General features: G+C 32.8%; 1 protein-coding gene across 1 annotated transcript; it reads right to left on the bottom strand.

Annotated features, from left to right (window-relative positions):
- Nucleotides 1–536: 536 nt before the first annotated feature.
- On the bottom strand, nt 537–13238 carry LOC131633335 (uncharacterized). The gene is made up of 15 exons (XM_058904058.1): nt 12937–13238; nt 12637–12807; nt 12482–12533; nt 12282–12389; nt 9718–9802; nt 9021–9075; nt 8150–8545; nt 6119–6178; nt 5122–5220; nt 4899–5009; nt 4224–4295; nt 4015–4131; nt 2533–2682; nt 1654–1754; nt 537–972 (listed from the first exon to the last, which is right to left on the bottom strand). The coding sequence occupies exons 1-15, from the start codon at nt 12997–12999 to the stop codon at nt 645–647; spliced, it is 1968 nt and encodes a 655-aa protein (XP_058760041.1). The 5' UTR covers nt 13000–13238; the 3' UTR covers nt 537–644.
- Between the last annotated feature and the right edge of the window lie 1997 nt (nt 13239–15235).

Below are 15235 nucleotides of genomic sequence, written 5' to 3'. Positions count from 1 at the left end.
TAACATTTCATGAACTTAATTAATTTAAAATTTTTTCAATTAATTGAGAAATTAATTTGAAATTTTTCCAACTAATTTGTAATCAAACTTAATTAATAAAAAAATCTCCAATTAAATTACAAATTAATTGAAAAAATCTCAAATTCTCAATTAATTAGAAAAAATCTTCCGTATCTACGAAACTTAGAGATGCATCTACAGAAGGAAGCGAATTTTTTCAAAATATAGTGCTTCAGGATGTCCATCTACGGAAACAGGGGCAAAATTAAAATTTTGCATGGTATATGAGAGACCTATGGAACTGGATGAGAAACTTTCTAGATATTTATGTTCTGTGCATTGAAATTTAGTAAAATTAATGATAAAATAAAATATTTTTGTAGAAAAATGTTTATTGAACAATTTGTCAATTTTGTGCAAAAACTTCAAAACTACCAAAGATCTTGAATGAGGGGAGTAAGGAAGAATACTAGTCACACGGGTTGTAGCAAAAATATACACTGGCAGCGAGCTTTGACTCAAAAAAACAAAAGACAAAATACGAAGTGGGTTTAATGCACTAAATCAAATCAGGAAAATGCACAATGAAGATGTTATTCATTCGTATTCAAGACTTTGTACCAAAAAAATTACTGAAAATATATTTACAATACTTCGTCATCATGTTGAATGTAATATGAACCGTCATCAACCGGCAGCGATGGTGGAGTGCCAGGTGGGATACGAGCCGCACCTTCCTCACTGGCACAGATGGATAGAGCCTCTGCATCCCTTAATGTTGCATCAAGGTCAATGTGGCCACTTAGCTCATTTATAAACTTCAAAAGGCTGTCAAAGTCCATTTCCTCTCCCATTATTTTATTACGGTATCGTTTCAAGACAGCAACACATACATAGAGATGCAGATGTTCCGAGGGATAATGTGTCCATAAAACTTCCCACAAGAGCATTGTTTTCTCGTACTCAAACTCCCTAAAATGTAAATCAATATTGTTAGGTGTCTAAATGAGGATTGTAGATAAATGTTAGATAAATGTTTCAGGTAATTCAAGGTAAGGCTAAGCCTATCAGACTTGCAATTTGCAAATCAGAAACACTAAGGGTCTGTTTGAAATAGTTTTTGTTTTTAGTTTTTAAAAACTGAAAAGTAAAAATCAAAACACAATTTAGCCATTTCAGTTTTTTGCTTTTAAAAACTGAAAAATTGTGAAGAGTTTTTAAAAACACATTTGTAAAATATTACATTCAAACAAGTTTTTAGTTTTTAAATTTTCAAAAACTAAAATAGAGTTTTTAAAAAGCCTTTCAAACAGGCCCTAACAACTTGATGTTTACTAATATCAAGTGCACTGGCATAGTGAATCTGTTCAAAACAGTGTTATCAGTGACGGATCACGAAAAAAAATAGTGAATTGTTCAAACTTTGCAACAGAAAAGGCCTATAGCTACTATTTGCTAACATTTTGAACTAAAACAGAGTATTGTGGAACATTAGTAGTTTGTTCAAATTTGGCTATGCTATTTGACAACCATGATTTAAAAGGTAACGCACATAAAATAACTTCATTTGAGAACAAAAAAACTCAACACTATTAACACTGATTCCAAAAATGATTGAATTATGATCAAAATTGAAAATTCAAGGAATCTAACCTTTTAAATTGAATCAAAATCCAGCGGAAACAAAAGAAGTAATTGAGGCAGTCACGCTGCTTAAAATAGTTATGTAATGGACTATCCAACAGCTCCACCAACTGCAACAAATAAACATAAGTTAGGAATCGAGGAGGATATTAAAAGCAATATATGCCAGAATGTGGAGACCAGTTACCCAGAAAAAAAATTATCGTCAGGTTAGAGTGACACATTAGAAAGGTCACAAATAGAAATAATTCATGGATATCAATTGGAGAACATAATTTATTCTTGTTGCTAAATACAGAAAATAATCATTTGTAATTCCGCACAGTAATTAATGGAAAATACATGAAAACAAAACACAGCTGGAATGATAGCCGCGAGTAAATTGGTGCCAAGCATATAATTACTTCAAATTATAGATCTGGTAGTAATCAATTTCTTTATGGATTTGGATCTCAGTATTAAAATTAATGGGCCCCACTTATATATTTTTGTTGTGAAACTTAAATGAGTTTTATGGTAAGATGATGCATATATTCCCTTCATGTTAGACTCAAACATGAGAGAATCCAAATCCTTTCTTTATATTCCAGAATCAGAAGTTTGGAACACTAAGGAGAAAATTAGTGTTTTAGCAGCTACATCAGCATAGCCAGTCAGAAGAAAGAGCATCTCCTTGAAAGAGTGTATATTCCCAAATTATTTCAAGATGCCATAGATGATGTATACACAATGAAGTTGAGTACATATATATTAATATACAATAAAATAATGCTTGGAAAAAGCCACCGAAAAGAAGAAAGTTTAAAATTGACAAACAAATATAGAACAATGCAATCAACGATGGTATGTGTGTATGCGGCTTGTCAAGGAGAAAGAGAAGAGATAAACCTTAGATAATGCAAAAAGTTGAGAGTGCATGCCATTTTGGTCACGATTAAAATTGGGTCCAAGGCGTTCCATCAGAGCAACAAAACACCAAAATGCTTCTGATTCATCGTCCATCACAAACAATATGGGAGACAGAAGATCACTCATTCCCTGCAACAAAAGAGCAAGAATGTATGAGGTTCCACAACCATGTGTTTAAACGGTCCTCAACTATAACTTTTTTTTTTGGATTGACAGACGGAAAGAAGATGGTGCATGTAGAAAAAGGGCATTATTTTTCATAAGTTCATAACATATTTGGTTCAGAAAGATAATAGCTATTGAGACACTCATCTCCTTTGAAGCACGGACACCTCGGACGCGTCGGTGTCCAACACTAGTATGACACTCGTACGACACGTGTCGGAAAAGTCAAACAAGTGTCGGAAAAATCAGACAAGTGTCCTCTACAAAGTTGTTTTTTTCTTTACTTCGACACTCATTGGATCAGTGTCCGACACCCTTATGACACTCATACCACATATATTTAAACAAGTGTTTCAAACAAAAATTTGTTTTTTTCTTTGCTTCAATACACCTTCATATATTTTTGGACACACACATCTAAAAGGGTGAAACATGTATTTGAAGCAATGTTATCAATACAGAGTTAAAGACATTATTTTGATTAAAATATTTTCAACTCTTTTTAAAGTTCAAATATTATCTTATATGTAGCGGTGTTGGTGTCCTATGTTTTTGACATTATCGGTGTCAGAGTGTCTGTGTCGTGTCCCCGTGTCCGTGTCAGAGTCCAGTGAAAACATAATTTAATTTTTTTAATCAAGTAAGAAAACATCTGCACCACACATGCATATAAAGTAGAGCTGCTAACTTCAACAAAGCATTAAAATAAAATTTCGTGTGTACGACATATGATATTGTTAGATACTGGTTCAGAAAGGCAGTGAAGACTGAAACCACCTTAATTGCGGACACCTATACAGATACAGTATCAATGTGATACAGAAAAGAGAGCACATAGGATATAATTGTTAAAATTTCTCTCTAACCACTAACCACCTTATTTGAGAGACCCGCACTATCCTTCCTATTTCCACTCTCAATAAAAATACTTCCTCTCTATTCTTTGCTTCTTAATAGTGAAACCAAAAAGGGAAGCTTGTTGCAACGTGCTTAGGAGGTGACAGGTTGAGTCGTCGAATTACTCTCGCAAATAAAAATAAAACTTCCTACAGCCATGACACACATTCAACCTTTTCCTAGACTTTGTATGTGGCGGGATCTTTATGCCACCGATTTTCCCTTTTATAAATTTAATATCTTCCTCTTTAACTACCTATATAATTAAATATTACAATTGGCTACTTGGGTGTGGTTACTAATAGATATTAATAACTAGAATTATGAATTAACCCAAACCTAGAAGAAAAAAGCTTTAATCATAGTTGTAACATTAAGTCCAGAACCATTGCCGAATACCTGACAATAACCAAGATCGAAGTTGTAGAATGAATATGTCAACAGGATATCTCGCAGAACATTTACATTTGGATTATCATCCCCCTCATAGAAAGTGATCGATCTGTCAGTTCTCACCTTCAAAAACACAAGGAAAAACAGTTAAAACTACATCAAGCATCATTTATCTGTTCAGTTTAGTAATTCTGATTTAGTAGTGTTCAGCTTACCACATCTTTCTCAATAAGCCCTTTCCTTTCCCTGAATTTCGTGAATCGTTTAGCCTGAGCCGGGGAGATACTCTACATGAAGTATATAAACAAATTTACACATTGAATAGAAAGCAAGAGTGTTAATTAAAACTAGAGAATAAAACTAAGACAACAAAAATATCCATGTGCAGATCATCGCATCTGTGTAACTACAGGGTTAGATTTAGTATTTAATCTTTTTTTATTATTATCATCTCCATATCTATTTTGGGATTGCACAGTCAAGAATCCAGTTTCCTGGAGCTAGCCGGAACCAAAAATAAATAGTTCTTGCCTGGTTCTGGGTGGAAAAAAATACATGATACAGATGCAACGCATCAAAATTGATTTCGCTATCTTCTATCTAAATCCCAACTTATTTACACCTGTATTTGATAATATATGATCTGTCTATCCTCAGTATACTAAAAAGTTCTGAAAGTGAGTTCATTTCATTATGTTATTGATTTAAATAGTTGACAAACTTGAAACTACAGGCATTGTGGATCATTGCATGATTTCAGGACAGGAAGTATTATACAAAAAACAGTGACCTCATTAGTTGCATCTAACTTATGATCCAGAAAATCATTTTCAAGTTTATCGTAGGAAGGAAGAAAGAGAAGTATATCTTCTTCGGGAGTAAATGAAAACCTGCCACTGGGTCTTTATGTTCTCGTACTCTGACTTCTTGACTGACTTCAGAAATTCTCTCTCAGCATATGTTGAGTCATACGTATAGTATCCCAAAAGCAAACCCCAGACCTATAATTTTTATTTATATTTTACATAAAAGATATATCAGAGGATAAACATATTTCAATTCATAATCAGGATACTCAACCTGTATAACTTGTCACGGATGCAATATACAAACCTCCTTTCGTAATTCATGGTCAAGACCACCATAAAATATTCTCTTTCTCATGGCTTCTGAATCTGTGACTCTCCCTTCAGAATCCAAGAAGGTAATCCACTGCATATGATTGAGCCCAAAAACCAATTAGCATACAAAGTCTGAGAATTTTCAGGATATAAACAACATGAATGACATCCCTCAACAATTCTCAATTATCATTTTAAAATCTGAAAATTAATGCAAGTTGTCTTCTTATAACCCCACCAGCAAGCTCCTTTATAGCGCAGTGCATGTAGATATTTGATAATGCACCATATCGAAATGGATAGGAATAGGATCAATATTACACTACTTACAAAAACATCATTTACTCAAAATCTACTGTATTTACATAAAAACTTGTTATGTTATATTCTTGTAGAGAAATAAAATTTGTTTTGTCCCACAAGAATAATCTACCACTGCATGCTCAACATAAAAAAATATATGGTTGCAAAAAAAGTCTAACAAGAATCAATATCAAATAGCCAAGAGAGTTAAAAAATAAGTATTAAAAAATTATTTTATTTTCACATTATAATATTTTGAAGATAGAAAAACATATTTTCTTTTCAAGTTAATTGCAATTCTAATCCAAAACTATTTTAAATTTTAGTTCAGTCATCCCCAGGAAAACCCATCCAAGTTATTTCATTTACAAAAGGATTGAGGAAACCGCATTCCCATACCAATGATCATTGGGACAAGTGAGCATTTACTAGAGAAATTCAAGCATGTAATAATTTAAAGTTAATTGCAATTCTAGAGAACTATTAAACTATCCAAAACTATTTTAATATTTGGTTCAGTCATCCCAGGAAAACCCATCCAAGTTATTTCATTTACAAAAGGATTGAGGAAACCATATTCCAATATCAATAATCATTGACAAGTGAGCATTTACTAGAGAAATTCAAGCATGTAATAATGCTGGCAGTCTGTATAAAAAACAATCTTTTACGAATACAGCTCATACCTCTTTAGAATCTAAAGGGGCTTGTCGCGGTTTTCCCCATACTAGTGACAAATTGTCAAACTGCCATAAGAGAAACAAATAAAAAAGATGTTATTAATTATAATCACTCATGTTGTAAAAAGGTGAACAGGGGTAAATGCACTACAAAATTTGCAGATAGCAATATCCAAACTAATCATAACCATACAAGCCAAATATGACATTACCTCCATGGCAATAAGATGATTCAAGTCTACTAAATTAATGTGGATTAACAGATGCCACCGGGGCAGAATGTGGACATGGCAATTAAAATTAGATAATATTTAATGCAGTTTGTATCAACTTGAACAAAATCAAGTACATAGTTACCGAAATGAAAATCATGAACATGCTTCTATCTGGCTAAATGAGATGCTAAAGATGGTAAACTACTCAGAATTTTTAGAAACTACATGACAGTCATTTGTTGCTGGCTTTTGTTATAACTGATATTTCACTATTTTACTCTAACTGTGAATGTTGAGTTTGAGTAACTCAACAATATGGTACACTAATCTTAATTAGTGAGAACAATAATATTTTTTCTTCTTTTTCCTTATATTATGGGCCAGTTTGTTTCAGATTTAAAAAAATGGATTTTTTCTTTGTATTTTTGAAAATAGATTTTCTAAAACCGTTTTTCAAAATATTACAAATTTTTTTATATTCGTTTTTTCTAAAATGAAACACTTAATTTGACATCCTATAACATAAACATACATAATTGAAGACCAAAACTTAGTCAAAACCATAATTTTTTCAAAAAGTTGTATTTCAAAAATGATTTTTATGAAAATCTATTTGAAATAGCTTCAAAATTAAGTGATTTTTTGAAATTTTGATATCCAATTTTTTTTGCCATAAATAGATGAAATACCTAAAATCACATTTTAAGAATAACTATTTAAACAAAATTTTCATTTGAAGTTTTTATAAAAAGTTTCTTTGTAAAAAATTTTTTCACAAAATTTGGTAACACTATAAAAATCATTTTTAAAAAAAGCCAAAACAAACGGGCCCTAATTCTTTTCTTCAATTAAGTGTGCACTTCTTGTTGCAACTTTCTTCAGTTATCTGTACATTCATCTCCTGCACTAAAATTGACACATGAAGACTTGGTAGCCAATAAAAATAATCCAGAAGCTTTATCACATCCGATATGCATGACACATAATGTCGTAAGTTTAACCAACCAGACTGCCGGGTGCTGATGCAATAAAGGATCGGTATTCTATACTTCCTTCGCACAGGGTGTAGCATATATGCAGAGGGGAAGAAGAATACATGAACAAATGATTGTACAATAACCTAACCTGTTCATTGTAATGCAGGACTAATTCATTATGTAATAGGTTTCATACATGCTAATGAAACACAGCCCCCAAATTAAGAGTCCCAACATGGCATCTTAAGAGACTTAAATGACCCCCTTCTCCAATGCATTATTTAATAGGTTTGTACGAGGTGTGTCTAAATCAATATAAGCACTACCTTGCACCCAAAAAAAAGGCCTTACTTTATGCACCATTTATAAACCAATCTTACGCTGTCTATGGAATAATTTTTCTAATAACTGCCAAAAGTTTGGTCTAATGAATTGGTACAGAAATGTGTATGAAACACAGCCAACAAATTAAGATATCCTAACATATTATTCATGGGAAGGATTCAAAAAATGCATGAATAGACAATCACAGTTATGTACAGAAGTAAAAGTAGCTGAAGAACTAAAAGAAAACAAACAATAACTATCTTAATCATGTGTACTAGTATTCTACAAAACTATACACAACAATGGGGTCCCCTTCAACATAATATGTTGATTCTACGATGTTACTCCACAATTCACTGGAAGTTAACAATATTCAGGATAGAAGATACGAACAATATAAGCACCAAATATTATCAAAAAGACAGTTATTTTCAATTAACAACACAGCTTTCTATGTGAAATGTGAATCCTGAAAGCAAGCTAATGTCCACAGTATTAATACCAAGAAAAGGAGTTACCTCTTGAGAATCTGGGACAGCAGAATTTTCATCAGAAATTTTTCCTGCAACAATGGAAGACTTCGGAGGATCAAGGTTAGTCTGGATTTGGGTTCTCCTGTCATTGGTACTAAATCCATTAGTCTGATTTTCTCTGAAGAGTTGTGAAGTTGTTTCACGGGCAAACTTGGTAACAAGAGAGAACTTCTCTAAAACTTGTATAGAGAGGTCCCGAGCAGGATCGTGAGCTTTATGTCTTGGTCTCCTATGGAACTGAGGAACACTTACACTTCCATTATTTACACCATTATCATTCCTCTCTTCATTCTCATTCAAAGTGGACTCATCAACAGACATATTTGAAGGTCCATGTGCAAGAGGAACAGCCCTGGGCAATTCCAAGGACGACAAAGTCCTCTAATAGTCAACCAAGCATTAAAAAGTCAGCAGGCCAAAACAATGAAATAATAATATTCAATTACAAACTCAACATGTAAGCATTTTCATTCTTCTCATCTTTCTTGGTAAGGAAAAGCTATTTAACATTTGGACTTATCATTTGATAGACGGACAAGTTATTTTAACATTTAGACTATCACAATAAAAGAGAGAAAATTACTTATGATCTTTGTATCATTAGAGAGGTAAAACTCTCCTATTTTTTGGAAATATTTTCCTCGAGATATTTTTGCTAAAGGACAAAAGATAAACTGAACCAGTGATCTGATAAGTATCCTAGCACTAAAGGAACCCTTTCTTAAAAGCAAGCTACCAAAGGGCATCCCATACTACTAAATATAGGACTTAGACGTCCCCTAATACCCAAGTCCCTATCATATCATGCAGTTGCAAAAACTAAACAAACTTCACATGAATATTGCATAACACGCACCTGCAGTGTACTTTGAAAATCATTTACTAGGAATACGTTTGCATTTTCCGCAGATCTGAAATGCATCAGAAGAAGAAATAAAAATGTGATATTAAAGATTTGGTTGGCATTCAAGTAAAAGTTACTCAAGATGGCTTCTAAAGAAAAAGACAATAAAAAGACACAGTGCACAAAAAAAACGGTAGGAAGAAATTTAACAACATATGGGCCTTCTTGTAGACCTTAAAAACATATTTCATGGCAATCATAGTACGAGAGATTAGACGGAAACACATGTCCTTGTAGCGGAACTTGCCATACGATAACCTCAATAGACAATAGAAATGGCAAACCAAACCAGTCATCAAATTCTGTTTCGTTTAAAACTTCTCTTTTGCTATATTTTGAAACCATGAAAATACCATAGAAGCTGTATGAATAAATTTTCAAGATATATTATTCACCATATCTTCAAAAATAATCATAAGCGACGACAAACATCTCTGCAAACAATCAGCTTTTAGAGAAAGTTCTATTTTTATCTCTCTCTCCTTCTATGATACAACCATTCAATCAAATAGCTCATTTTATACTGTAACTTCCCCCACAAGCTTTCATAATTCCCGGGAAAATATCACAATTTTATAGTCTATCATCAATGTATTGGTGATTGCCCTGAAAGAAATTATATACAAAGGCATTGAAATCAGAACCTAACCTTGCAAGAAGAACATGTTGCTTTATTGTAGCAAGGAATTCTTTGACTCCACCACTATAGAAATATAATGGAGGATGGGCAAGTCCTGTAAGAGGATTTTATTCACATGAGATTGAATAGTAGAAATCAGAATATAAGGTAAAGATTGAGTCAAATATCTAAATTGCAAGCAATATAAATAGTATTGTCAAACATACACAAAATATTATTCACCAAATGATTGTCAACCAGAATACATGAAAACACGACCTCATGAATGAGCTATAACAAATTTTGAAAGAGAAAGCATGCATTCAATTCAACAATTAAATGGAGCGGCATCAAGATAGCAATTCACATTTTTATCGAAAAATTGGATCATACCAATCAAGTTTAGAAACACGTGCTAGGTATTTAAGAAATACAGCATCTGGAAGTTACTGGATGATATGCAAGTTACTTAATAGCTATTAATATATGAAGCACTAATGCAAAAGAAAAGGCCCAAACATCTCAGAGTGGTTATATGGGATAAAGTATGACAATTTCTCAAAGACAATTTTAAAATGCATTGAACTAAAAATTAATGACTAAAAATATAACAATTTGTTATTGAAATCTATTTTTTAATTAAAAAGGAACTGACACCCAACAATGGCTACGGAGAAGCTAAACAAAGCTAAACGCAGTGTAAAAATTCCCTAAACATCATCAAGTAACAACTGCCTAACCATCATAGGGGACTATAAAAAACAGAATTCGCCACTAAGCTCACACCCCATGCTACCAAGAGCATCGGCAAACTTATACACTTTACGGTAACAATAATTCTTAAGCACGTTACAATATATTCTCTAATATCCATTATAAAATTAATTCTTAAGCATATTAAGATATATTTTTCCTATATATTACAAGTATTTGCAGTACCCTTATCCTATACTTATTTTAAAATTACTCTATCCGTGCATCCATGCATTAGTCTATTACATAAAAGAAACCATTTTCCGTTTACAAAACTTGGTCTGTCCTGCCTAAAATAAAATATTATGAGTTTAGCTTTTCCTACATTAGGATGGCATGCTTATGCCAGGTTCCCTTTGGGTTTATGCCACCCAGTTTTCCAGGTCAAATTTATGAACCTTAGTTTCCAGCATTTAATCACCAGATCTCCATGCTATACTATAACAAACTATCTACTCCTTTGATGTCTGGCAACTTGCACATTAAGGGAGCCTTTGAAAGAGCTTATTTTCAGAATATTAGGACTGATCTCATGACATGAGAGTTTATATTAGTATTTGCATACATTTCTAAAATAGCTAATGCCATACTAACAATCTGGTTTCAACTTGTTTCAATAAACTTGCTCTAATAACTTATAAATAAGCACTTCAATTTGCAGTGTAAGCAGGATCACGAGCCAATCCAACGTTCCAATTGCATGTCGGCGTGCTGCAATTCAAGTAAATTGTAGGTAGCAAACTCGGTGAAATCGCCCGAGTTGAAAAGCTAACTCGTTTTGTTTCAAAGATGTGTGTCGCATCTGTTTTTCTAATTTTCTAAAATGGGTCTGGATTCGGGTCGGGCCATATTAAAATCCTTATTTATTATTTTCAAATGGAAATTCAGAGACACGTATCATAACTCCTTTTAAATAAAAAGCTACCAGTATTATGTAAACATGACTGCACCCTTCCACTCTCAATAAACTCAACCGTTAGCAACGTATTATTTCAGCATAAATTCTCTTCCTTCATTCACGATTCTTCTTCCAAATTTTGTTCATCTTCCTTATTTTAAAACGTACCCAGCTTCCTCTTACTGTCTTACATTCAAGCTTCCTCTTTCATTCAACAAGACGTCACCGACATCGACTCGCCGCACCGCTTTCCAATTTGATTTAGAATAGTTGTTTTTAGATTGTTTTCATTTTGAACTAAGTTTTTTCAGTTATATTTATTTATGAATTTATGGTTAATATCGTGAACTTTATGAATTTATGGTTATGACAGTGAACTTATTATTTTTACATATGATGATTTTTTAGCATGTCTGTCTATGTAATAATAGATATATAAATATATTTTTCTAGTAGTAGTAAGATCTTACGATTTGTGCTACGATCCTCAAGTTATGATTTTTCAATCCACTACCAATTCCTCATTAACTGAGTTTTTAAACATTGTTGATATGTCTCTTAAAATAGCTTATTGAATAAGCACTTAATTAAACTGACTACTCACCCAAATTCACGGGAACTAGAATCGTACGCATAGGTTGCTGGTAACAACAAAGACAATAACATGAGGAAAACTTCAATTACCTACCATACAGAGAGAACATAATAATTCATTCAAGGTAGCATTTCCCTATTATAGTGTTATGTTATATTTAACATGTAAACACACCCCCTTCTCAACGGCCCTCTTATTTTTATAACATCATATGCATAAAACACACTAATAACATAACTTACATGGTTGATACAGAGCATGGAAGATAACAAAACCGCAGCAAATTGAGAAAATCAAGCACACTAAATATTAAATGCAATTGATTCAATTCAACAGCAGAAAATTCACCTGACGATAGAACAACAATGATATATTGCCATCCAAGAGCAGGAGTATGCCTCTGAATTGACCTGATCTCAGTAAACGGCACCGCCCTAATGGTGTAAAGGTTTCTATCTAAACAGCAATGAAGAAAAAAAAACTTCAAAACTTAACCCCAATTTCACAAAAGCAGCAAAGACCTCAACTCTACTCTAAACACAAACTACCTTTATCGGACAAGCCAGTATCCGCGTTATGCCCTTTATAAGGTATCCAAGTCTACAACCAAAAAAACAAAACACCAACATAAACAACAAAAACAAACAAACCAAAAAGTAACAAACAAACAAAAAAAAAACGATCCTCTTTCATCAATCATCACCATAAACAACGAAGACCCTTGCTTAATCAACTTCATTCTCCCACTGATAGCAAACTGAGTAGGATGAATCGCAACATTATCCTTCCAATACACAATCTCAGCACCATCAAGCTCACTAGCCGAAGAACTCTCTTTCGCACTGTCGTTACTCAGCATCACGCTAGCAGATCCCTAATCCAAGACAATCCAAATTCAAATTCAAAAACAATAACACAATCGCAAAACCCTAATCGCAATCGCAAAACCCTAATTGAAGAACAAATTGATTGTGTGAAGTGAAAAAGGGTTTATGGGTCTTACTTGTTGCTGTGATGCAGCGTAATCGGCGTCGTCGGAGAGGTCGTGAATTTCGGAATCTAGCATCGGAGATTTTGTGAGTAACTAGAAACGAAAAAGTGAAAATATAGAGAGAGGTGTCTTCGAGACGAAGAAAAGGAAAATCGGTGCTGCGGGAAATTAACAGAAACTGAGAAGGACGGAACGTGACGTTTTTGTTTTGTTAGTAATAATAACGCGGGTGCCGCGTTCGTGTACCGCTTGATGATCACAGGCAGCAGCCAGAATGAACGGCTGAGATCGATGAACTTGTGTTACCAATTTGATTTCCAACTGTCCAACGCCGCATAGTACGAAATTATGTTGTGTATTTTTGCGACTATTCGGTGAGGTAAATGCAAAATTGGTTGTTAATTTTTTCATATTTTGTAATTTTATTTTGGGAAATACTAACAAGTGTATTTAGGATATTTTTTTTAATAATTAAAGTGATAAAAAAATTTAAAATGCGTGTATTCAGTGCATTATAAATTGAAATATTAATTTTTATAAAAAATATTTTTTTATTTAGTATTCTTAAAAAATGTTTTGATAACACTCGTTAGTATGACCCATTTATTTTATTTTTTTAGCAATTTTAATCTTAAAATGTAAAGTAGTTCCCCAATATAAAATCAGGTTGAAATTTGGTCCTATCACATAGAAATATTGACATGATAGATGATAATACAACTAGATGTCTTTTAAATAGATTAGTTAACATGAGTTATTTCACATGAGTCCATCTATTCATCCATCTACTCTATAATGTAAGACTTCTTATTTTATATGTATGTATTCGTCCATCTACTCTATAATCTATAATGTATATTTAGACCCTTTTTTTATAACAAGGAGGGCCTACGCCAAAAAAAAAATTAAAGAGACTACACAATCACTTCTCTAGGGTACAAAACACTCTTTTTATCTTTATCGAAATTTCCAGCAAGCCAACCATGCATATCCAGAAAATTATTGCAACCATCCTTCAATCCTTTTCATGCAAAGCCAAAAGATTAGCACAACCATTTATTTCTCGATAGATATGACGAATCTCCACACTCTCCAATTTACTCATCTAATTATGAATTTGACAAACCAAATTGCAATTAAGCATCTTCTTCGTACTGACCTTGTTATTGATGTCCACTACTTCCTTTGAATCTGACTGAACTATCACTCTCTGATAAACATGATCTACCACCATCTTCAACCCATCATGGATACCACATAACTCCGCCATTAGAGGACTACTTCGCCCTACTCCCTTAGAAAAGTTGCTGCCATAAATTAAAACAAAAATTAAAACAAAAATTAAATGACATTAATAATTATATATATATATAATTTCATAACGTTGTAAGTCGACATAAATTAAAACATTGTTTGAAATTGAAGTCCAATATAATAAAAATAGGCAAAATATTCTTTTTGGTCCCTTATGTTAATCTCGGGGTTCATTTTGGTCCCTTAACTTCAAACAGTTCCATATTGGTCTCTTAACTCTTCAAAAGGTGTCACTTTAGTCTTTTTTGTCATATTAGCGAAGGATTTAGCGACCAATTTTTTAGTTTTACCATCGCTAATGTGACAAAAAAGACTAAAATGACACCTTTTGAAGAGTTAAGGGACCAATATGACACTTTTTGAAGTTAAGGGACCAAAATGAACCCCGAGGTTAACATAAGGGACCAAAAAGGATATTTTGCCATAAAAATAGCATATCATCCATTAACAACATAGAAAACGAGATATGTCTAAAAAACTTAGAGAATCATTATAGATATCAAGGTTTGTTTCTCCAAAGTTAAATATGACACTAGGAGTGCCAAAATCTTCATCATTTGAGTCATTGTGAACTTCTTCAACACCATAATCTCCTTCAAGTTGAAATCTCGTAGTATCAAGTTCTTCATCGCCTAATTAAATAAAAGAAAAATGAAAATTCAATTTGATTGTTTCAAATTTCAATTATGTAAATACTAAAAATATTCAATATATAATTAAAGATTAACCTTTATTATTTTTTAATGATTCGTTAACAATTGGAATTGCATTATCACGATAAAGGAGATTTTCAATCTCATTGATATCAAGTTCAGGAGGTGCTTCCTCGGACGCCCAAAAATCAATTTCATCAATAGACTCGTAATCAATGGGATCATAACATATCTTCTTAGGTTTGAACCTACAATAAAGCATAACAAATTTTGTGAGAACGTAATATATGCATAAAGTGAAAACAATATTTTTAACTCTGTTGGCGCAACATCGGGGGGAGGGT

This window comes from Vicia villosa, linkage group LG1 (assembly GCF_029867415.1).
Source record: "Vicia villosa cultivar HV-30 ecotype Madison, WI linkage group LG1, Vvil1.0, whole genome shotgun sequence".
In the NCBI taxonomy this organism is placed as follows: domain Eukaryota; kingdom Viridiplantae; phylum Streptophyta; class Magnoliopsida; order Fabales; family Fabaceae; genus Vicia; species Vicia villosa.
This window is presented reverse-complemented; position numbering and strand designations above follow the sequence as displayed.